The sequence below is a fragment of the Ovis canadensis genome, chromosome 4 (assembly GCF_042477335.2).
Source record: "Ovis canadensis isolate MfBH-ARS-UI-01 breed Bighorn chromosome 4, ARS-UI_OviCan_v2, whole genome shotgun sequence".
Taxonomy (NCBI): Eukaryota; Metazoa; Chordata; class Mammalia; order Artiodactyla; family Bovidae; genus Ovis; species Ovis canadensis.
In genome coordinates this window covers 113,355,043-113,377,853 of record NC_091248.1, presented here as the reverse complement: position 1 = coordinate 113,377,853, position 22,811 = coordinate 113,355,043, and the positions used below count along the sequence as shown (strand labels likewise).

At 40.3% G+C, this 22,811-nt stretch overlaps 1 protein-coding gene across 6 annotated transcripts in view; it reads right to left on the bottom strand.

Annotated features, from left to right (window-relative positions):
• Nucleotides 1–18,784: 18,784 nt before the first annotated feature.
• The window catches only part of BPGM (bisphosphoglycerate mutase), a 46,377-nt gene continuing 42,350 nt past the window's right edge, over nt 18,785–22,811 (bottom strand). For all 6 annotated transcript variants that reach the window (XM_069588406.1, XM_069588408.1, XM_069588411.1 and 3 more), the window contains one exon: nt 18,785–21,016. In XM_069588406.1, coding sequence (XP_069444507.1) covers nt 20,838–21,016 — 179 coding nt within the window. In that variant the 3' untranslated portion in view covers nt 18,785–20,837. The remainder of the gene's footprint in view (nt 21,017–22,811) is intronic.

The following is a 22,811-nucleotide window of genomic DNA, read 5'->3' as shown; positions in this document are numbered from 1 at the left end:
CAGTACTTCTGGTGGTGGGGCCCAGGAATCTGTGTTTTACCAGACTCTCCAGGTAATTCTTTTTTTTTTTAACTGTGGCAAAATACACATAAATTTATCATTCTAGCTATTTTTAAGCATACAGTTCAGTGCTATTAAACACATTCACAATGTTGTACTACCATCACCACTAGCCATGTCCAGAATTCTTTTTATCTTGCAAAATTGAAACCTATTAAACAGTAACTTTCCATTTCCCCAGCCCCTGGCAAGCACCATTGTACTTTCTGTCTCTATGATCCTGACTACTCTAAATATCTTATATAAGTAGAATCATACAGCACATGTCTTTTTGTGACTAGCTTATGTCACTTAGCATAATATTGTCAAAATTTACCTACATTGTAGCATATATCAGGATTTCCTTCCTCTTTAAGGCTGAATACTGCCTAGTATGTACATACCATATTTTGTTTATCCATTCTTCTGGACATTTGGGTTGCTTCCATGTTTTAGCTATTTTAAAGAATTCTGCTGTGAACATGAGTGTACAAATATCTTTTCGAGACTTCACTTTCAGTTATTAAGGGTATGTTCTTAAAAGCAGAAGTGCTGAATCATATGGTGACCCTAGTTTTAATTTTTTAGAAACCACCGTACTGTTCCCCACAGCTGCCGTATCACTGAACGTTTTCCTGCAGCTGCTAAATGTAAAATTCCCATCGACAGTGCACGAGTTCCAGTTTTCCTACATGCTCACTAACACTTGTAGGTTTCTGTTTTGTTTTTGGTAGTAGCCATCCTAAAGAGGGTGAGGTGGCATACGCTTATAGATTTGGTTTGCTTTTCCTTAACGATTAGCGATGCTGAGGATCTTTCCATGTGTTTATGGCCATTAGTATATCTTCTTTGGAGAAATATCTATTCGAGTCCTTTGTCCTTTTTTGAATTGAGTTGTTTATTGTGTTAAGTTTTAGGAGTTCTCTATGTATCCTGGATATGAATCCTTTAACAGATACATGATATGCAAACAGTATTTCACACTCTATGGGTTGTCTTTTTACTCTGCTGATACTGTGTTCTGATACAGAAGATTTTTAATTCTCATGAGATCTAATTTGTCTATTTTTGTTGTTGTTGCCTGTGCCTTTGGTGTCATATGAAGAAATAATTGCCAAATTCAATGTCATGAAGCTTTCTTCTAAGGTCTTATGCTTAGGTCTTTGAGCCATTTTGAATTAATTTTTATATACGCTATGTCGGGCTAAGTCGCTGACTCTTTTGAGATCCTATGGACCATAGCCCACCAGGCTCCTCTGCCCACGGATTCTCCAGGCAAGAATATTGGAGTGGGTTGCCATTTCCTTCTCCAGGGGATCTTGCCAACCCAGGGTTGAACCCAAGTCTTTTAGGTCTCCTGCACGGGCAGGCGGGTTCTTTACCACTAGCACCACCTGGGAAGCCCCAGTTTTTATATATAGTATTAGGTAGAGGTCTAACCATGTTTTTTTGCAAATAAGTAAGAGAAGGCAATGGCACCCCACTCCAGTACTCTTGCCTGGAAAGTCCCATGGGCGGAGGAGCCTGGTAGGCTGCAGTCCATGGGGTTGCTAAGAGTTGGACACAACTGGGTGACTTCACTTTCACTTTTCACTTTCATGCATTGGAGAAGGAAATGGCAACCCACCCCAATGTTCTTGCCAGGAGAATCCCATGGATGGGGGAGCCCAGTGGGCTGCCGTCTCTGGGGTCACACAGAGTCGGACACGACTGATGCGACTTAGCAGCAGCAGCAGCAGCTTTCCAGATGATGCTAATGCCTTTAGGTGTGAGAAGCCCTCGTCTCTAGCACTGTCCTCCTTCACACAGTCAGAGCCAGGACTCTGGCATGTTTTTGTGCCAGCTTGAAGGAAGGGAAGAGAGAAAGTAAATCCACGGCAGCAATTTCCTTTTAAGGATGTGGGGATGAGAAGCTGAACACTTCATTTGAGCTCACATTCCATTAGTGAGAACTTAGAAATAGGGCCACTCAAGCTGCAAGGGAGGCTGGGAAAAGCAGTTCCTGGCCGGCTGGCTATGACCCTACTTGCAGTGTCTATTATCCAAGGAGAGACTGTGTCTTAGTGGGCACCCAGCAGCCTCTGCCACTTGGGTCATGTGCCAGGCACAGTGCTGGGAGGAGATGATGCTCTACAGCAAGGCAGCCCATGCGCTCAACAGGCTGGTCTAATAAGGTGTCCTTTGCCAGGGCAATGATTGAATCACAGGATCTGAGCGTGAGTTGGTCCCCTTAAACGAAAGTGCACTAAATATGCAAGTCTTTCATCTTCTAAAAACGGAGTTAATATCTATGGACATTCACGTCCTAATAAGGTCACCCAAGACAGTGCTTTAAGGTGGGGATTGGTCAGCTCTGACCAGTGAACCAAATCAGAACCCTGCCTGTTTTTGTAAATAAAGTTATTGGAACACAGCCACACCTTTTCATTTTTAAATAGTCCGTGACTGCTCTTAAATGATGGATGACAGCAGAATTGAGTAGTTTTGAGAGTTTGTATGACCCAGAATTGAGTAGTTTGAGAGTTTGTTTTGAAGTTAAGATGACAATATTTATTAGCCAGCCCTTCACAGGAAACATTTCCCAAGACCTTTGCCTATAATGTGCTGAGCTCGTTTACCTGTAAGAGTTATCAGCAAGTGTGAAACTATAGCAGAGATCTGCAGAGATTAACAGACGTTGATTTCCTCCAAATTGTTTTTCACAGGAGATGTTTGGCTGCTTATTCCCTACAATCAACTGAAAGTCTCTCTAGCCAAGTCTGGATACTTGATAATTTCTTGTAAATGATAGGACAAATTTTGACAAGGGACCATCCTTTGAATTGTTAGAATTTAGAAGATAATTGGAGGAGATAAAAATATATTAGCAGAACTATTGACTGAGCTGAAGCAATATTTGTTCTATTACTTTGCCACAAACAAAACAATACAGTCAATGTGTACATTTTGACTAGGGGGTCAAGGCAAACTCCATTCTAGACCCAGATTTTTATTTATTACCAATTCGATATTTGGCAGGCTTCCCTTGTGGCTTAGCTGATAAAGAATCTGCCTGAGATGCAAGAGACCTGGGTTGGAAAGATCCCCTGGAGAAGGTAACGGCCACCCACTCCAGTATTCTGGCCTGGAGAATCCCATGGACTGTATAGTCCATGGGGTCGCAAAGAGTTGGACTCAACTGAGCGATTTTCACTTTCACTGATATTTGGCAGGTCACTAAGTTTTTATAGGGCTCAATTTCTTCTCCTTTGCAACATGGGATTACATATCTGCTCCTCCTGCATTGTGGGAGTAAGGTGAGGTAAGGTAAGTGAAAAAATTTTAGCAGACTAATAGCTTGGAGCTTTTGCTGCTGTACCTTAAAACATAGTGGCTTATAATAATAACTATTTATTTAGCTTGTGACTTTGTGAATTGGCTGGACTGTGTGATCTGGGCCAGCTTAGTTGATCATTGCTAGGCTCACTCATGCGTTCACGATGAATTGGCAAACTGGCTAGTGGATGGGCAGTCTAGCATGAGCTCCGTCACAGGGCTGGTGTTCGTCAAGCTGTAGGTCTGGGTAACAGGAGGGACTGGGCCACGTGTATTACATCATCCAGGAGGGGTTTTAAGAAAAGACAAGCCCCATTGTGCACGTTTCCAAATCTCTGCTTGTGTCACATTTTTCTGATAACCGATTGGCTGAGGCCAGAATCAGGTGGGAGGGGATACAAAGTTCCAGGTAAAGAAGCATGGATGAAAGCAGAGTGTGGCCATTTTTGCCATCTACCAGAACACTGCCAATTAGAACAGTGACACTAGTATTTCTAGCACCCAGTGAAGACGTCCAAGTTTCTCACCTTTAAAAAATGTTGTTAATGTCTAATCAGACCAATGACATTGCTCTAGAGTGGAGATTGGCAAACTCGAGTCTCTGAATTAAATCAGGCCCACTGCCTTTGTTTTTGTAAGCCAAGTTTACTGGAACACTACCACACCCATTCATTTTCATATGGTACATGGCTGCTCTCGCACTGTGACATGGTAATTTTATTTTTAGGTTTTAAAGGAACCTCTATACTGCTTTTCAACAGCATCGGTGGGAGCTGCAGTAACTGAGCCCAGTAGTGGGGAGTCCTTGCTGCTGCTGCTGCTGCTGCTGCTGCTGCTGCTGCTAAGTCACTTCAGTCGTGTCTGACTCTGTGCGACCCATAGACAGCAGCCCACCAGGGTCCCCCATCCCTGGGATTCTCCAGGCAAGAACACTGGAGTGGGTTGCCATTTCCTTGCTGGAGTTATTCTCACACAGTACTTTGGATGTTATTCTCAACTCACTGGGCTTCCAAACTTAACTCTTTGGCCTTCCCAAAGAGTCTGTGAGGCATCTGATATCCTTTAAGAAATTCCTTTTCTGTTTAGACTAGAGTGGTTTCTACTGTTCCTGACTAAGGATCCTGACACTGATATTTTCTAAGGCTGGGGGTCTGTGGCTTTAAATACCCTGTGCTGAAGAAGGCACAATGTTTGATTTTTTTTTTTTTTTGCAAATAAAAGGTTTAGCTCACCTACTCCTCGGTATGCATTCATATAATCCAATTAGTTTCATATACAAGCTCTGGACTCCCTGAATATCGAAGATGGCTTGAGAAAAGAAGGAAAGAAAACTCTATTTCCTCCAACTTGAAAAGCAAACACTTCAATTTTGTTTGAAAAAGCTCACGAGCTCCACTCAGTGTCCTGATGGATAATGTTTTCCCAATGCCGTTTGAGAAGGGACTGTCCTTTCCTCATCGTGCAGTCTTGACACCATTGTCAAAAATCATTTGGCCGTATGTGATCAGGGTTATTTCTGGACTCTATTCTGTTCCACTGGTCTCTACATCTGTCTTTTTGCCAGTCCCAAAGGTCTTGATTTCTTTTGCTTTGTAGTATGTTTGAAATCAGGAAGTGTGAGACCTCTGAATTTGCTCCTCTTTTTCAAGATTGTTTTAGCTACCAAAGGTCCTATGAGATTCAGTTTTAAGATTTCTTTTGTCTACTTCTGCAAAGAATGTCACTGGGATTTTGAGAGAGATTGCACTGAATTTACAGACCACTTTTGGTAGTCTGAACATTTTAATAACATTAAATCTTCCAACCTATGAGCACCAGATGCCTTTCCATTTAGTTGTATTTTCTTCAGTTTCTTTTAGTAATATTTTGTAGTGTTCAGTATATAAGTCTTTCATCTCCCTGGGTACATTTATTCCCAAGTATCTTATTCTTTTTGATGTTATAGTAAATGGAGATTATTTCATTAATTTCCTTTTCAGTTTGGTCAGTATTAGCGTATAGAAACACAATTGATTTTTATATGTTGATTTTTTACCCTGCAACTTTGTTAAAATAATTTCTTACTTTTAACCATTTTTTGTGTGTGAAATCTTTAGGGTTTTCTTTAAGATTACGTTATCTGCGAACAGAGATAATTTTACTTCTTCCTTTTCAATTTGGGTGCCTTTTATATCTTCTTTTGATATCAGAGTGATGTTAAACTCATAGAATGAGTTTGGAGCATTCCCTTATTTTAAATTCTTTAGAAGAGTTTAAGAAGGATTAGTATTCATTCTTCTTTAAATGATTGGTAGAATTCTGCTGTGAAGTCATCTGGCCCTGGACTTTTCTTTGTTGGGAGGTTTTTGATCATTGCTTTAATCTCCTTACTAGTTATAGGTCTCTTCAGATTGTTTAATTTCTTATGATTCTTATGTTGGTCAGTTGGTAGAAATATATAATTTTATTCCAGGTTATTCAATTTGTTGGTATATAATTGTTCACAGTAGTCTGTTTAACCCTTTTTATTTCTGAGACATCAGTTGCAATGTCCCCTATTTTATTTCCAAGTTAAGTTAACTGAGTCTCATTTTTCCTTAGTTATTCTATGTAAGGGTTTTCCAATTTTGCTGGTCTTTTAAAAAAACAAAACAGCTCTTATATAGTTCAGACACTCAGTCATGTCCAACTCTTTGCGACCCATGGACTGCAGCATGCCAGGGTTCTGTGTCCATCACCAACTCCCAGAGCTTGCTCAAACTCATGTCCATTGAGCCAACTAACTCATCCTCGGTCATCCCCTCTCCTCCTGCCTCTTTCCCAGCATCAGGGTCTTTTCCAATCAGTCAGTTCTTTCCATTAGGTGGCCAAAGTATTGGAGATTCAGCTTCAGCATCAGTTCTTCCAATGAATATTCAGAACTGATTTCCTTTATGATTGACTGGTTTGATCTCCTTGCAGTCCAAGGGACTCTCAAGTGTCTTCTCCAACCAGTTCAAAAGCATCAATTCTTTGGCTCTCAGCTTTCTTCATGGTCCAACTCCAAAATCCATACATGGCTACTGGAAAAACCATAGCTTTGACTAGACAAACCTTTGTTGGTAATATCTCTGCTTTTTAATATGCTATCTAATTTGGTCATAGCTTTTATTCCAAGGAGCAAGCATTTTTTAATTTCATGGCTGCAGACACCATCTGCTGTGATTTTGGAACTCCACAAAATAAAATCTGTCACTGTTTCCATTGTTTCCCCATCTATTTGCCATGAAGTGATAGGACCAGATGCCATGATCTTAGTTGTTTGAATGTTGAGTTTTAAGCCAGCTTTTTCACTTTCCTCTTTCACTTTCATCAAGAGGCTCTTTAGCTCTTCTTCACTTTCTGCCATAAAGGTGGTGTCATTTACATATCTGAGGTTATTGATATTTTTCCCAGCAGTCTTGATTCCAGCTGTGCTCATCCAGCCCAGCATTTCACATGATGTAGTCTGCATATAAGTTAAATAAGCAGGGTGACAATATACAGCCTTGATGTACTCCTTTCCTAATTTGGGAAAATGTTGTTCCATGTCTGGTTCTAACTGTTGCTTCTTGACCTGCATACAGATTTCTTAGGAGGCAAGGTCAGGTGGTCTGGTATTCTCATCTCTTTCAGAATTTTCCACAGTTTGCTGTGATCCACACAGTCAAAAGCTTTGGCATAGTCAATGAAGCAGAAGGAGATGTTTTTCTGGAACTCTCTTGCTTTTTCGATGATCCAGCGGATGTTGGCAATTTGATCTCTTGTTCCTCTGCCTTTTCTAAATCCAGCTTGAACATATGAAAGTTCTCAGTTCACGTACTGTTCAAGCCTTGGTAGGAGAATTTGAACATTACTTTCCTAGTGTGTGAGATGAGTGCAATTGTGCAGTACTTTGAGCATTTTGGGCATTGCCTTTCTTTGAGATTGGAATGAAAACTGACGTTTTCCAGTCCTGTGGCCACTGCTGAGTTTTCCAAATTTGCTGATGTATTGAGTGCAGCATTTTCACAGCATCATCTTTTAAGATTTGAAATAGCTCAACTGGAATTCTATCATTACCACTAGCTTTGTTTGTAGTGATACTTCTTAAGTCCCACTTGACTTCACATTCCAGAATGTCTGGCTCTAGGTGAGTGATCGCACCATCATGGTTATCTGGGTCATGAAGATTTTTTTTGTATAATTTTTCTGTGTTTTGTTGCCACCTCTTAATATGTTCCGATTCTGTTAGGTCCTTCCATGTCTGTCCTTTATTGTACCTATGTTTGGTATCTCTAATTTTCTTGAGGAGATCTCTAGTCTTTCTCATTCTATTGTTTTCCTCTATTTCTTTGCACTGGTCACTGAGGAAGGCTTTCTCATCTCTCCTTGCTATTCTTTGGAACTCTGCATTCAGATGGGTATATCTTTCCTTTTCTCCTTTGCCTTTAGCTTATATATCCAGAGAAGACCATAATTCAAAAAGACACGTGCATCACAACAATCATTGCCGAACTATTTCTAATAGCCCGGGCATGGAACAGCTGAAACATTCATTGACAGAGGAAGAGATAAAGAAGACACAGTACATCTATACTATGGAATATTACTCAGCCATAGAAAAGAATAAAATAACGTCATTTGCAGCAACATAGGTTGACCTAGAGTTTGTCACACCGAGTGAAGTAAGTCAGAAAGAGAAAGACAAATATATGATATTGCTAATATGTGAAATCTTAAAAAATGGTACAAATAAACATTTCAAAAACAGAAATAAAGTCACAGATAGAGAAAACAAACTTATAATTACCAGGGGGGAGTGGGGGAGGGATAAATTGGGAGATTGGGATTGACATATACACACTACTATATATAAAACACATAATAAGGACTTACTGTATAACACAGGGTACTCTTCTCAATACACTGTAACAGAAAAATAGAGAATCTAAAATACAGTGGTACATGTGTATATATATATATATATTTATATATATAACTGATTTACTTTGCTGTGCAGAATAAATTAGCACATTTTAAACCAACTATACTCCAATAAAAATTTTAGAAAAATCAGCTCTTGATTTTAATTTTTTCTATTTCTATTCTCTATCTCTGCTCTAATCTTTGTTATTTCCTTCTTCTCCCTAACTTTTCCTTTAGTTTGTTCTTTTCCTAATTCCTTGAGATGTAAAATTAAGTTGTTGATCTGAGAGCTTTCTTCTTCTTAATGCAAGCATTTGCCAGCATAAATGTTCTTCCTAGTACTGCTTTCACTGTATGCCATATATTTTGGAGTGTTGTATTTTCATTTTATCTTCAGATATCTCCTAAATTCCCTTGTGATTTCTTTTTCTACCTGTTGGTTGTAGAAGAGTTGATTATTTTCACATTTTGGTGGATTTTCCTGTTTTCTTTCTGCTGTTGGTTTCTAGTTCCATTCTATATGGTTGAAGAAGATATTTTATGTGATTTCAGCTTCTCAAATGTGTGAAGACTTGTCTTGTAGATTACATGTGGTCTGTGGGAAGAATATTTTATGTGTACTTGAGAAGAATGTATTCTGCTGCTTGGAGGGAAATGTTCTGTATATGTCCATTAAGTCTAACTGTCTAATTGTGCTGTTAAAGTCCTCTGTTTCCTTATTGATCTTCTGTCTAGTTGTTCTATCCATAGCTGAAAGGAGGAATTAAAGTCTCCCACTATTACAGTGTTGCTGTTCATTTCTCCCTTTGGTTCTGTCAATGATTCATATATTTGGGAGCCTTAATCTCTCTTAAAATAATATAGGATTTATGATTCTTACAGGGATTGTATTTCTTGGTAGTAGAAAGTAAATGTTGCTTTGGGGAGACTGTGTGTCATGTAGCTGAAGCTCTTCAGTGGCAATAAGGTCTTGGGCCATTGGACCACTTTCTTTTCAGAGAAGACTTCCATAACCATTCCTGATGGGTGGTGGCTTTCAGTTATTTAAAAAAAATACCTTTACATATTTTAAAATATTTTTGTTATGAAGGTATATTTGTCAAGGTACATAAAATGTCTGTTAGCTTGATTGATATTTTAAAATATTTGGACAAAAAGCATATGGGCCTCCACTGTGCTCTTGTATTGGACCTCATAAACATTCAAAAAGAGTCTGGGAGAGAAGTTATAGGGACAGAATTGGTTATTATAGCAGAATGTTGAAAGCATCTAATGGCCTCCTTTTTGGGACATTTAAATTTTATCCAAATAATGGAATGGTATTTATCCATATAACACAATTGTTTGCAGTCTATGATGCATGGAGAAATGCTTATGATGAAGAAAAGAATACAAAATTGAATACAAATTAAGAATATATCTATGTGAAAATTCATACAAGAAAAAAAATAGCTCTCTGGATTGTAGGATTAAGGAGTTTACTTATTTTTAACATATTTAGACTGATATATTTAACTCTATAATTTGAATAAAAAGCAAGAACACAACTCATTAACCTGTTTTCTCACCATTATAGCAGCTGCCTATGGAGAAATGCTCTGAGTTGAAGGGCTACTCAGCCTCACTTGCCTTCCACTCCACCAGCAGCAGGGTTTCCACTTCTGCTTCCATGAATTCACACAGTGGGAAGACAGCCACAAAGCATAGTACAGCTTAAGATCAAATCTCTCTAGACAAGAACTATCTTAAAGAACATATCTACAAAAACTGGACAGTTTAATGCTCATGGGAGATATATTTGGGGGATTCTGGAGAGTAAGTTTGCATGACCTTGCTTGCACCCAGCTTTGTGAGGCAGAGAACAGTTGTGGATGGGACTGGTGATAGAAGTAAGGTCCGATGCTGTAAAGAGCAATATTGCATAGGAACCTGGAATGTCAGGTCCACGAATCAAGGCAAATTGGAGGTGGTCAAACAGGAGATGGCAAGAGTGAACGTCGACATTCTAGGAATCAGCGAACTAAAATGGACTGGAATGGGTGGATATAACTCAGATGGCCATTATATCTACTACTGTGGGCAGGAATCACTTTGAAGAAATGGAGTAGCCACCATGGTCAATAAAAGAGTCCAAAATGCAGTACTTGGATGCAATCTCAAAGATAACAGAATGATCTCTGTTCATTTCCAAGGCAAACCATCCAATATCACAGTAATCCAAGCCTATGCCCCAACCAGTAACACTGAAGAAGCTGAACGGGTCTATGAAGACCTACAAGACCTTTTAGAACTAACACCCCCAAAAGATGTCCTTTTCATCATAGGGGACTGGAATGCAAAAGTAGGAAGTCAAGAAACACCTGGAGTAACAAGCAAATTTGGCCTTGGAATGCAGAATGAAGCAGGGCAAATAGAGTTTTGCCAAGAGAACACACTGGTCATAGCAAACACTCCCTTCCAACAACCCAAGAGAAGACTCTACACATGGACATCACCAGATGGTCAACAACGAAATCAGATTAATTATATTCTTTGCAGCCAAAGATGGAGAAGCTCTATACAGTCAACAAAAACAAGACTGGGAACTGACTGTGGCTCAGATCATGAACTCCTTATTGCCAAATTCAGACTCAAATTGAAGAAAGTGGGGAAAACCACTAGACCATTCAGGTATGACCTAAAGCAAATCCCTTATGATTATACAGTGGAAGTGAGAAATAGATTTAAGGGACTAGATCTGATAGACAGAGTGCCTGATGAGCTATGGACGGAGGTTTGTGACATTGTACAGGAGACAGGGATCAAGACCATCCCCATGGAAAAGAAATGCAAAAAAGCAAAATGGCTGTCTGAGGAGGCCTTACAAATAGCTGTGAAAAGAAGAGAGGCGAAAAGCAAAGGAGAAAAGGAGAGATATACGCATCTGAATGCAGAGTTCCAAAGAATAGCAAGGAGAGATAAAAAAGCCTTCCTCAGCGATCAGTGCAAAGAAATAGAGGAAAACAACAGAATGGGAAAGACTAGAGATCTCTTCAAAAAAATTAGAGATACCAATGGAACATTTCATGCAAAGATGGGCTCGATAAAGGACAGAAATGGTATGGACCTAACAGAAGCAGAGATATTAAGAAGAGTTGGCAAGAATACACAGAAGAACTGTACAAAAAAGAGCTTCACAACCCAGATAATCACGATGGTGTGATCACTCACCTAGAGCCAGACATCCTGGAATGTGATGTCAAGTGGGCCTTAGAAAGCATCACTATGAACAAAGCTAGCGGAGGTGATGAATTCCAGTGGAGCTGTTTCAAATCCTGAAAGATGATGCTGTGAAAGTGCTGCACTCAATATGCCAGCAAATTTGGAAAACTCAGCAGTTTCACAGGACTAGAAAAGGTCAGTTTTCATTCCAATCCCAAAGAAAGGCAATGCCAAAGAATGCTCAAACTACTGCACAATTGTACTCATCTCACACGGTAGTAAAGTAATACTCAAAATTCTCCAAGCCAGGCTTCAGCAATACGCGAACCATGAACTTCCAGATGTTCAAGCTGGATTTAGAAAAGGCAGAGGAACCAGAGATCAAATTGCCAACATCCGCTGGATCATGGAAAAAGCAAGAGAGTTCCAGAAAAACATCTCCTTCTGCTTCATTGACTATGCCAAAGCCTTTGACGGTGTGGATCACAATAAACTGTGGAAAACTCTGAAAGAGATGGGAATACCAGACCACCTGATCTGCCTCTTGAGAAACCTATATGCAGGTCAGGAAGCAACAGTTAGAACTGGACATGGAACAACAGACTGGTTCCAAATAGGAAAAAGAGTACGGCAAGGCTGTATATTGTCACTCAGCTTGTTTAACTTCTATGCAGAGTACATCATGAGAAACGCTGGGCTGGAAGAAACACAAGATGGAATCAAGATTGCTGGGAGAAATATCAATAACCTCAGATATGCAGATGACACCACCCTTATGGCAGAAAGTGAAGAGGAACTAAAAAGCCTCTTGATGAAAGTGAAAGAGGAGAGCGAAAAAGTTGGCTTAAAGCTCAACATTCAGAAAACGAAGATTATGGCATCTGGTCCCATCACTTCATGGGAAATAGACAGGGAAACAGTGGAAACAGTGTCAGACTTTATTTTTGAGGGCTCCAAAATCACTGCAGATGGTGATTGCAGCCATGAAATTAAAAGACGCTTACTCCCTGGAAGGAAAGTTACGACCAACCTAGATAGTATATTCAAAAGCAGAGACATTACTTTGCTGACTAAGGTCCATCTAGTCAAGGCTATGGTTTTTCCAGTGGTCATGTATGGATGTGAGAGTTGGACTATGAAGAAAGCTGAGCGCCAAAGAATTGATGCTTTTGAACTGTGGTGCTGGAGAAGACTCTTGAGAGAGTCCCTTGGACTGCAAGGAGATCCAACCAGTCCATCCTAAAGGAGATCAGTCCTGGCTGTTCATTGGAAGGACTGATCCTGAAGCTGAAACTCCAGTACTTTGGCCACCTCATGTAAAGAGTTGACTCATTGGAAAAGACCCTGATGCTGGGAGGGATTGGGGGCAGGAGGAGAAGGAGATAAGAGAGGATGAGATGGCTGGATGGCATCACCGAGTTGATGGACATGAGTTTGAGTGAACTCTGAGTGTTGGTGATGGACAGGGAGGCCTGGCATGCTGTGACTCATGGGGTCACAAAGAGTCAGATATGACTGAATGACTAAATTGAACTGAACTGAACTGAAATTCATTCCACTCTCCTACGAGGGAAAAGACAAAGGAACAGAGGAGATTCAGCACCGGTAAATCACAGGGATCCTTGAGAGCCTAAGAGCCCTGAGAGATAAGCAGATATTAGGCAGGAGATAAAAAGACAGGGTGGTGATGGAGGAGAAATGAGTACAAAGGCAGAGGCTTGAAAAATGTTGGTGTCCCTGAAAGTTTGTGTGAAGTACTGTGTGGTAGACCTTTTGAAAGGTCACCCCGGAGAGGACTGAAGGAGAACAAAGCAAATCATCTAGAATACTGCTTAAATGTCTAGAGAGAGAAAAGTGCCTTCTTAGTGCAGTAGGCATCATGTGGGGCTCATAACGACAGAAAAGGTGGGGATGTGACTCAAGATGTGAGTGGTGGGGTTAGAGATGAATTTGACAGCTAGGAGGAGAGATAATCAACAAAATAATAAGTAATCAGAAGGAAAGTCAAGGGTGATGGCCAAATTCTGCCTGAGCATTTGAGTGCACCCGTAGGACCAATGTTGCCAGACAAGTCTCCAGCAATGAAAAGGATCTGGTGTTAGTTTATATTTCAGATTGAAAACTGTCTGCCTCCTTCTCGCGTTACAGTCCTACAGGGATCCACAATATTTATATTTACATTTTATGTTTACCTAGGCTGGGCTCTGTAGTTACGTAATCAGAGGAAGAAATCCCACAATCAACTCCAGGACTCTAGATATCACCTTTTGTAAGTAGCCAGGGCTAGGCTTACAGTCAAATTGAGAGGCACTTATGAATAAATACTGACCCCCAGTGTCTAGGTGCAGAAATAAAGATTAAATAAAGATTATAAAATACCAATACTCTCAGGAGAGTACCTAGAATTCCAGCTACAAATAATGTTTCTGACAATCCAATTCAGAATCCTGGGGTGCTTCAGAAATAAAAATACTGACTAGTATTTTACTATACCGACGGCTAGTAGCTGCCTGGAGAACTCCAGTGAATGTTCTATAGAAAAAAGTGTCAGAATGGATTAAATGACCTCAATCATGAGTGTACAACTATATAATGGTCTTGACCCTTTCTGCTCCAAGGTTCAGGTTTAAATACTCTAAAGTCTTCTCTGTGAGAGGAGATTTTTACACAATTAATTTGACTGATACAAATTCCAGCTGTGTTTTATTCTCCACCTAGGTCAACACTGACCTTTCCTCATGGCTCAGATGGTGAAGAATCTGCCTGCAATGCAGGAGATCTGGGTTCCAGCCCCGGGTTGGGAAGATCCCCTGGAGAAGGGAATGGCAACCCACTCCAGTATTCTTGACTGGAGGGGAGCCTGGTGAATTACAGCCCATAGGGTCACAAAGAGTCAGACACAACTGAGCGACTAACATTAGGTCAACATTACATCAAATGAAGTTTCCTCTCAAGTGGATGCAAGGCAATGTGGTTGGCTAATGTGCCCTTTTCAGTATCTGTGTGGCTAGAGTGAATTCATGAGAAATTCTTGAGTAAAAGCTCTGAAGCAAAAGAGTTCCTTCAGGTGCAAGTGCTTCAGGGAAAGAAAGGCACCGCCTAACATCTCAGTCTATGGTTGCTGCAGCTGCTATCAGATGGCATCTGTTTTCTACAGACTAGAAGTGATACACTGGCTCTTTGGACACAAGCTTATGTTGCATTCTGGTCTAGGCTGAAGTTTTTAAGAACTTGGCATTGCAGAGAATTAAATGAAGCCGTCTTGAAAAGGTAGAGCTTCCTTCATGAAAACAGGGATTATTTTCATGAACCTTGTTTTTAAAGTAAGAATAGACTTAAGGCTTAAGTGGCCAACCACAATATAAATAAAAGGCTGGTTTTTAGTGCCAATGAGAAGCATTCATTACAGGCTATTGACCCCCAGCAGTCTTAGAAGGAAGTGTGGAGCAGCAGTAGAAACCATAGCTGCTTCGAGGTCACACGTATTCAAGCTGAGGTACGACACTCAGCTGAGTGAAACAAGGGACATGGGAGATGATTGCTTTCGGGAGCTAAATTCCAAGGAAATGGAGGCCCAGAGATTAAGTGGAATTTAGGAGTCAAACAGGTGTCATTAAGAAGGGATGTCAGGCTCAGGCAGGAAGAGATTAAAGCCTAAGGTTTTGCCTCAGGAGAAAGAAATTCTGTGTGTTCAGCTACAAGGTGATGGTAATCATAATCCTGCTTCTGACTGGTATTAGCAGAGAAGGTATTAATAATTGTTGGTCTGGTATGTAACTGTAGCACTAAACCTAGCAGAAGTAAAATAAGCATACAACTATTTGTTTCTTGCAATATAGACTTAAGAAGGTGTTCCTTTACTAACAAAGACTGAAATTTTGAAAAGAAATAAAAAGTACAGAAAGCAGGCACATTTATCCAGTCATTGCATATAGCAAAAACATGTTTTCATTTTAAATATGAGGCTGTTTCAGTTGCTTATCAATGTTTCCCATTACTTTTTATTTGGTTCTGTTTTGAAAAATATCAAACCTACAGGAAAGCTGGAAGAATAGTACAGCATTATAAATTTTCCTCAACTTATCATTTATTAATTTGCTTTCTGTGTCTCTTTAATGAACACTGTGTTGGCTGAACCATTTGAAGGTGAATTGCAGGCATCATGACACCCCACCCTTAAATTTTTCAGCCCCTAAAATGTCTTTTGTAACTTTTAATCAAAATATCCAATTAAGGTTCAAACCTAATTGGTAAAATCCTACTCCCCAGGGTGACGGTGTTCGGAGGTGGGGCCTTTGGGAGGTGAGCAGGTTTAGATGAGGTTATGAGGGTGGATCCCCCATAGGAAGAATAGTGTTCTAAAAGGAAGAGACCAGAGCCCCCTCCCTCTCTACCGTGTGAGGACAAGCAAGAAGACGTCAGTCTGAAAACCAGGAGACAGTTCTCATCAGACACTGAATCTGCCAGTGCCTTGATCTTGGACTTCCCGCCTTCTGAACCGTGAGAGGTGTTTATTTAAGTCATCTGTGGTGCTTTGTTACAACAGCCTGAACAGACTAAGACAAATGTTTTATAATCCATCCCTTGTTATTCTTTAATCCCAAACTGCCCCAAATTTGGCACCTGAAGCCAATATTTATGTCCCACCAGTCTTTGGGCATTTTCTTCTTTTCTGACTCAAGGTGTTCTAAGCTCACTTTATCTGCTTCCAACCTGAAATCAATGGTGTTTTCCCAAACATCGCTGGATCTATGGAACAGTATTTAGAAAACAAGATCAAGGTAACTAGGTGTGTTCATTTTTACTAGGTTATGGCTTCCAGGCCCTTTCACAGCACACAGCCAGAGCTTGGGGTGGGGGAAAGGGAGAGGAAATTACATACACATTCATACAATTATCTGCAGTTCAAAACTAGTAACATGGTGGTCTTCTTTACCTTCCTCCACCTTCTCTCTCTCTTCTCCCTTTGTGAGTAACCTAATTTACAATAATATCAACAAATATGCTCAATTTTTAAACCTATCAAATTCAGAATTACTTAAGTAATTCTTTAAAACAGTCTCAGGAACATTTTCATCTTTAAATACTTGGAATTTAACATCAGTGTTACCAAATCATCCCAAATTATCCCACAGAAGTCACACAGAACAGACTAACAGCTCTCTAAAGAGCAAGGACAGATAATGCAACTGTATTTAGGACCTGAATTGGACAACTTAGCAATGGCTGTTTCTTGAGAGTACCAAAATGGACCAATATCAGAAGAAATTACTGGGGCTTCCATTTTAACTGGTTGAAGACTATTAAAGGAGTTTTCCTTCTCAAAATCTATCCTATTTGACATTCAGCATTCGTTTCAAAGCAATCCAGTGGGCAGAGTGAGAAGACACACATAACCTGTGGTCACAAGTTAATGAAGGTTTCCCGGGTGGCTCAGTGGCATAGCATCTGCCTGCCAAGTAGGAGAAACCAGTTCAATCTCTGGGTTGGGAAGATCTCCTGAAGAAAAGGGCAACACACTCCAGCATTCTTGCCTGGGAAGAAGAGGAGCCTGGTGGGCTACGGTTCATGGAGTTGCAGAGAGTCAGACATGACTTAGTAACTAAACAAAGGTAATGAAGTGGTAGTGGGTGATTGGTAAGTGAGTATTGCTTGTGCTATTTAGTCTCAGCTTTTGTGGATGTTTAAAATGTTTTATAATAAAAAGATATTAAAAATATATTCCTGTTAAATCAGAGTAAGCATAAACGGCTAGCCCTAACTAAATAAAAGGCAAATAAAATGTGGCTCTGTTATGTGAAAGTCAAACGTGATGATGACAATCTGGCTCATGCTTACGATTTTGTCTAAGGAACTTACATTTTTTGGACTTAAATCCCACGTCCTAAAAGCTAGTCTATACAGTGAGATTATCCTCCAATGAGTAAAATTTCGCCTATTGTGGGCAAGAGTGACTTTAATTCTGCCTATCATTTTGCTAAATAGCTTTGGCACTAGAGGGAGATTACATGATTAAAATGTTCTTATAGTACGGCCATTTCATATTTCCCTTGGGACAAAATTTCCCTCACAGTCCAATGTGGAAACCCTCAGGATACAGCATAATATAGCATCTGCCACAGTCAGATCTGCTGAGAGGCAAGCCATGATTTATAAGATGAGTAGTGCTATAGAAGTGAGCCCCAAACTTGCAAAATCCAACCATGCAGAAGACAAAAGCAGGAAAAGTGATCAGAGTCTGAAATGTTGAGGCAATTTTGTTTTTCTGAGGGAAGAGAAACATATGAAAGACTTTCCAGGTGAGAGGGAACCTGAACTTTGAAGAGAGACTTGCCACTTGTAAGAGCATAAAAATAAATTAAAAATGATGCTGGGGATGATGAACTTTCTGTCCGGTAAAGCTGGTTCCCCTACTTCATTCTGTCATAAACAGAGAAGGCCTGGGAAATAAAAAATTAGAACTACATGGTAGGAAGGGGGGAAACATATGTGATCTCTGACTCTTTCCTGGAAGGATTTCTGCTTCTGGCCACCAAGTTGGCCAAATGCAGCCCAACAGGGATTGGTAACCAAAAAAAGCATTTTGGCAACAAAGCTACAGAGCCTCTGGGGAGGCTTCCCAGGCTAGAAGACAAATAACCACTGCCATTAATGTGCACACAAAGGGCTGCATTTTAATAAAAGTGGTCATGACCCAAGATGAGAAATAGTCTGCAAATTTGGGGCAAAAGAATCTGGTTAAGCATGGAAATAGTCAGATTGTGTTAAGAAATTTTCTTTGCACATCTTTATCAAGGAAATATACATGATGTAACGTATCCTAACTGAGGATGCCTTGTTAATTTAGTGCTCAAATTTGTACTGGATGATTTTTAAGAACATTTTTCCTGAGGCAAATTTTTTTTTTTTTTCCAGAGAAACAAAGTCTCAGTGTACTGGGATACAGGATTCATTTGAGATATTTAAAAATGGAAATTCATAGCATCTTGCTATGGCTATTATCTTACCACACTGGACCTGCATATAACAAGCATTACAGCCTGGGCAGAAGAAACTTATCTAGGAGATTCCAAGGCAAGCCAAACCTGGCTTGCCAAGGACCAAATTTCTAGATGAGCTATCATTTTTTACATTTAAAAAATTCCCCCTTTTTATGGTCCCAGCTTGACATAGTACAGAGGATACCAAGGATTCAGGTTAGGCATACTTCAAGGTACCTACATTAAAAATCCTGAATACTTTGTAAACCATGCAAAGAAAACAAGTTCGCTAGGTGGTCTCAAGGCTGACGTGCTAAACTTGCTAAAGATAACTGTACATCAAGTTTTCATAAATATCTCTTTATTTCAGCCAAGATCTCAAAAACAATAAAACCAAAATTGTACCAGAATGTGTCAGCAACAATTATCCCTCTCTGAGGAAATCTGTGAGATTCCAAAGTGACTGGGTGTGAGCACAGCTTTGTGTACGGGAGCAATCATGCTGCTGGGGGTCCTCTGGAGGTGGACGCCTAGAGGTGGGATGAGGGAAGAATCCAAATCTGGGATATCTTGAGCTGCTTTAAGACATGGTCACCACTTGGGCTGGAAAATTCAGATGCCAGTTCCAGAGATAAAGCTGTTCAAAAATGGTCTGAGTTGAAGTTTAGCCATAGGTTTGGAATTCTAGGAAGAGATAGTAGTTGTGTTCGCGACCCTGATCTCTGAATTATCATAAAGTGTGCTATTTGGTTGGGCAACAGGACTGTGAAAAGAAGGACGGCAGCAGAAAATACAGTAACTGGTCAGGAATGTCAAGTAGCCACATTTCACGTCCTTACGCATGGCAGATGTGGACAGCTGTGAGCAAACCATGTTCTTTTCAGCCATCTTTATCAGCTGATGCTCTAAGTCTTCTTTATTTTTTATCTTTTGGCTACACTGCACAGCACGTGGGGTCTTAGTTCCCTGACCAGGGATGAAACGTGTGTCCCCTACATTGGAAGTTCAGAGTCATAACCACTGGACTGCCAGGAAAGTCCCTCTAAATCTTGATTTAAGGATCAGTGGAGACCAAGCAGTGGCAAGGGTTTTATAATTAGTTTCCTTCTAATGGCAATTTTACTATAAAATGGATACAAATAAAATAATCCACCAATGGAAAACCGTGAAAAACTGGTGATACCTGTAATAGTTATTACAGTTGTAAACTGTTAAGATGACTGTCGTTGAAACGTATGTCACTTGCTTTGATATGTCATTAGCTTAAAGAAATGATGACGTACCTGTCTGCAGCATCTAAAGACATCCTGTATCGTTAAGATTGATGAGCCATCAATCAATCGATCGGTCTGTGGCCCACCCTGAGTACTGTAGACTATGCACCATAATGTTTTGCCCTCAGCAGATAAAGAACAAATGTACGTTGACGAGCGCCGGTATACCATTTCCCATATTCAAACAAAGGAAATTACACCCACTATATTCTAACTTCACCCTGACCCAAACTTCAATTTGTAGAGAATTAAGCATGTCTGTGTTGAAACAAGTACAGCTCTTTGTGTTACAGGAAGATGAAAGCAGAGACTAATTCAGAAGCCTGTACTTAATACTTATGAATCATATGGAAATACTTTGGGGGTACCATTTTCAGACATGGAACTTATTTTTAAATCAATTTTAAGGAGCCCAAGATTAATGTTTAAAAACAAAAGAGAACATGAACAGCTATGGCTGTCTATATGCTGCTAATTCCAGCAGCTAGAGAGGAATTCCACCAGACGTCAAACAGGATGTCTCTGGACTAGAGAAGAGGCAAAGGGCCTTGCTGTTTGTAGCTGGCTGGTTTATAAGAATCCATATGTGACTCTCCCATTTAATGGGCCTCTGGTCTTACCTATCAGAGTACCCCTTTTCCTTGAGGAAAAGACTAGTAATAAATACTTAAGTAGAGTATATTATCTAATATCTTTTATTATCATCCCAGAAATTTTCTATAAATACAAACGTCTTATTGAAGTGAAGGTCTGTCGATAGTGACTCAATATTGATTTATGAATGAGGATGACCTTGAACTTAACCTTCACTTGTTGCTTTCCCATCTCAGAAACTTAGGACATTGATTAAGCCCCACTGGTGACTAACTTAGTGATTAATTAAAAGGAGGCCAGCAGGGGTTAGCGCATAAGGCTATGCCATAAGCACTTGGGCATCCTAAAGCCTTTAACTGGGCCAACGTTAAGTTACCTAATTACCTCTACAAACTCTACCCCACAGCCTAGATCTGGAAAAATCAGGTGGGGAGACAAAAAAAAAAAAAGAAAAGAAAGTGAGATGAGCACCCGTAACACACCGCATGCCACTCCTGCAGCTATTCCTAGCCAGCACGTGGGAAAGACTTTATTTGTCAGCTCGTTTCACTTTTCCTTGATCATCAACTTTCTTAATGGCTGCTTGGATAGCCTCTTGGTCACCCAGGAACTGGTGAGGCCCAACAGTATGCAGGTTCTCGTCCAGTTCCAGGAGAATGGGGACCCCAGTAGGAAGAGTAATGTTGATAATTTCTTCATCCGAGATACCTGGAGATCAAGAGGGGGAGAAACAAGGCGTTAAAGACAGCCCAGGAGGAAGCTCTGGTTACGTGTTTAAGTGCACATTTACTTAGTCCCACATTAACTATGTGTTTGGAACCAGGCCAGATACTGAAGGATTCCAGCTATGGTCACTGGAAGCCAAGGACATCCCAGAAGATTAAAAAAGAAAGAAAGAAAGATGAGACAGAAATTTACATTACATCAAATCTTAGGAAAATATGTTTTGGGGCAACCTGTTCCTGGTTGCTCCCTAACTAAATGATTGACAGTTCTCGTCCTCTTGCCCTTTAACATTCCAACTGCTGGGAGAGCAAGGTTGGGATCTGAGTTCCCAGACCAGGGATTAAACCCACAGCCTTGGCAATGAAAGCGTGGAGTCCTTAGCCACTGGACCACCAGGGAATTCCATCAGATCTTTTTTAAGTAACCTGAATCATAGGTTGTAAAACTTCGACCAGAAGAGCTGGAGTTGTAGGAAGGGTAGTAGCAGCCGCGGTTGTTATAGGTTTTTTTTTTTTTTTTTTTAATGAGTGCTTTAAACGATAAATAGCTAATGTACATTCCACATGCCAGGTACTTTTCGAAGTACTTTATGTGTGTTAACTTGTTTAATCAGATAGGCACTATTATTTTTCCATGTAACAGTTTTGACACAGAGAGGCTAAACAAACAATTCAAGATCACACAGGCCGTAAACAGCAAAGTCTGCATTTAAACCTAGGTGAGGAGAGTGAAAAAGTTGGCTTAAAGCTCAACATTCAGAAAAATAAGATCATGACATCCGGTCCCATCACTTCATGGCAAACAGAGGGGAAAACAGTGGAAACAGTGGCTGACTTTATTTTTCTGAGCTCCAAAATCACTGCAGATGGTGACAGCAGCCATGAAATTAAAAGACACTTACTCCTTGAAAGGAAAGTTATAACCAACCTAGACAGCATATTGAAAAGCAGAGACATTACTTTATCAAAAAAGGTCCGTCTAGTCACGGCTATGGTTTTTTCAGTGGTCATGTATGGATGTGAGAGTTGAACTGTGAAGAGAGCTGAGCACCAAAAAATTGATGCTTTTGAACTGTGGTGCTGGAGTAGACTCTTGAGAGTCCCTTGGACTGCAAGGAGATCCAACCAGTCCATCCTAAAGGAGATCAGTCCTGGGTGTTCATTGGAAGGACTGATGTTGAAGCTGAAACTCCAATCCTTTGGCCACCTGATGTGAAGAGCTGACTCATTTGAAAAGACCTGGATGCTAGGAGGGATTGGGGGCAGGAGGAGAAGGGGACGACAGAGGATGAGATGGTTGGATGGCATCACTGACTTGATGGACATGGGTTTGGGTGAACTCCGGGAGTTGGTGATGGACAGGGAGGCCTGGCGTCCTGCGGTTCATTGGGTCGCAAAGAGTTGGACACAACTGAGCGACTGAACTGAACTGAGCCTAGATGTCTGTAAGTAGTATACAATGTTTTTCAAGTTTCTCTGATTCCAAATGGACAAAGAGAAGAGAGGAGACCTGAACAGATGGAGTTAAGCTAATTAAAAGGTAACGAAAGTGTTCAAATTATCTGCTTTAAAAACAGACATTTATTATATAGACTTCTAAACTCTAACCATATGCCTCTGTGCTATATTAACAGAAAGGACCTAGGTAGAGCAAGTTCTGAGGCACGTTCAAGGGTCCTCCTTTACTTGGAAGGTGAGAATGGCAGAATAAGGTAGTGGCAGTTAGTTATCAATGCACTCTGGCGTTTTTATTAACCAACAGTCATAACTCGGAGGCC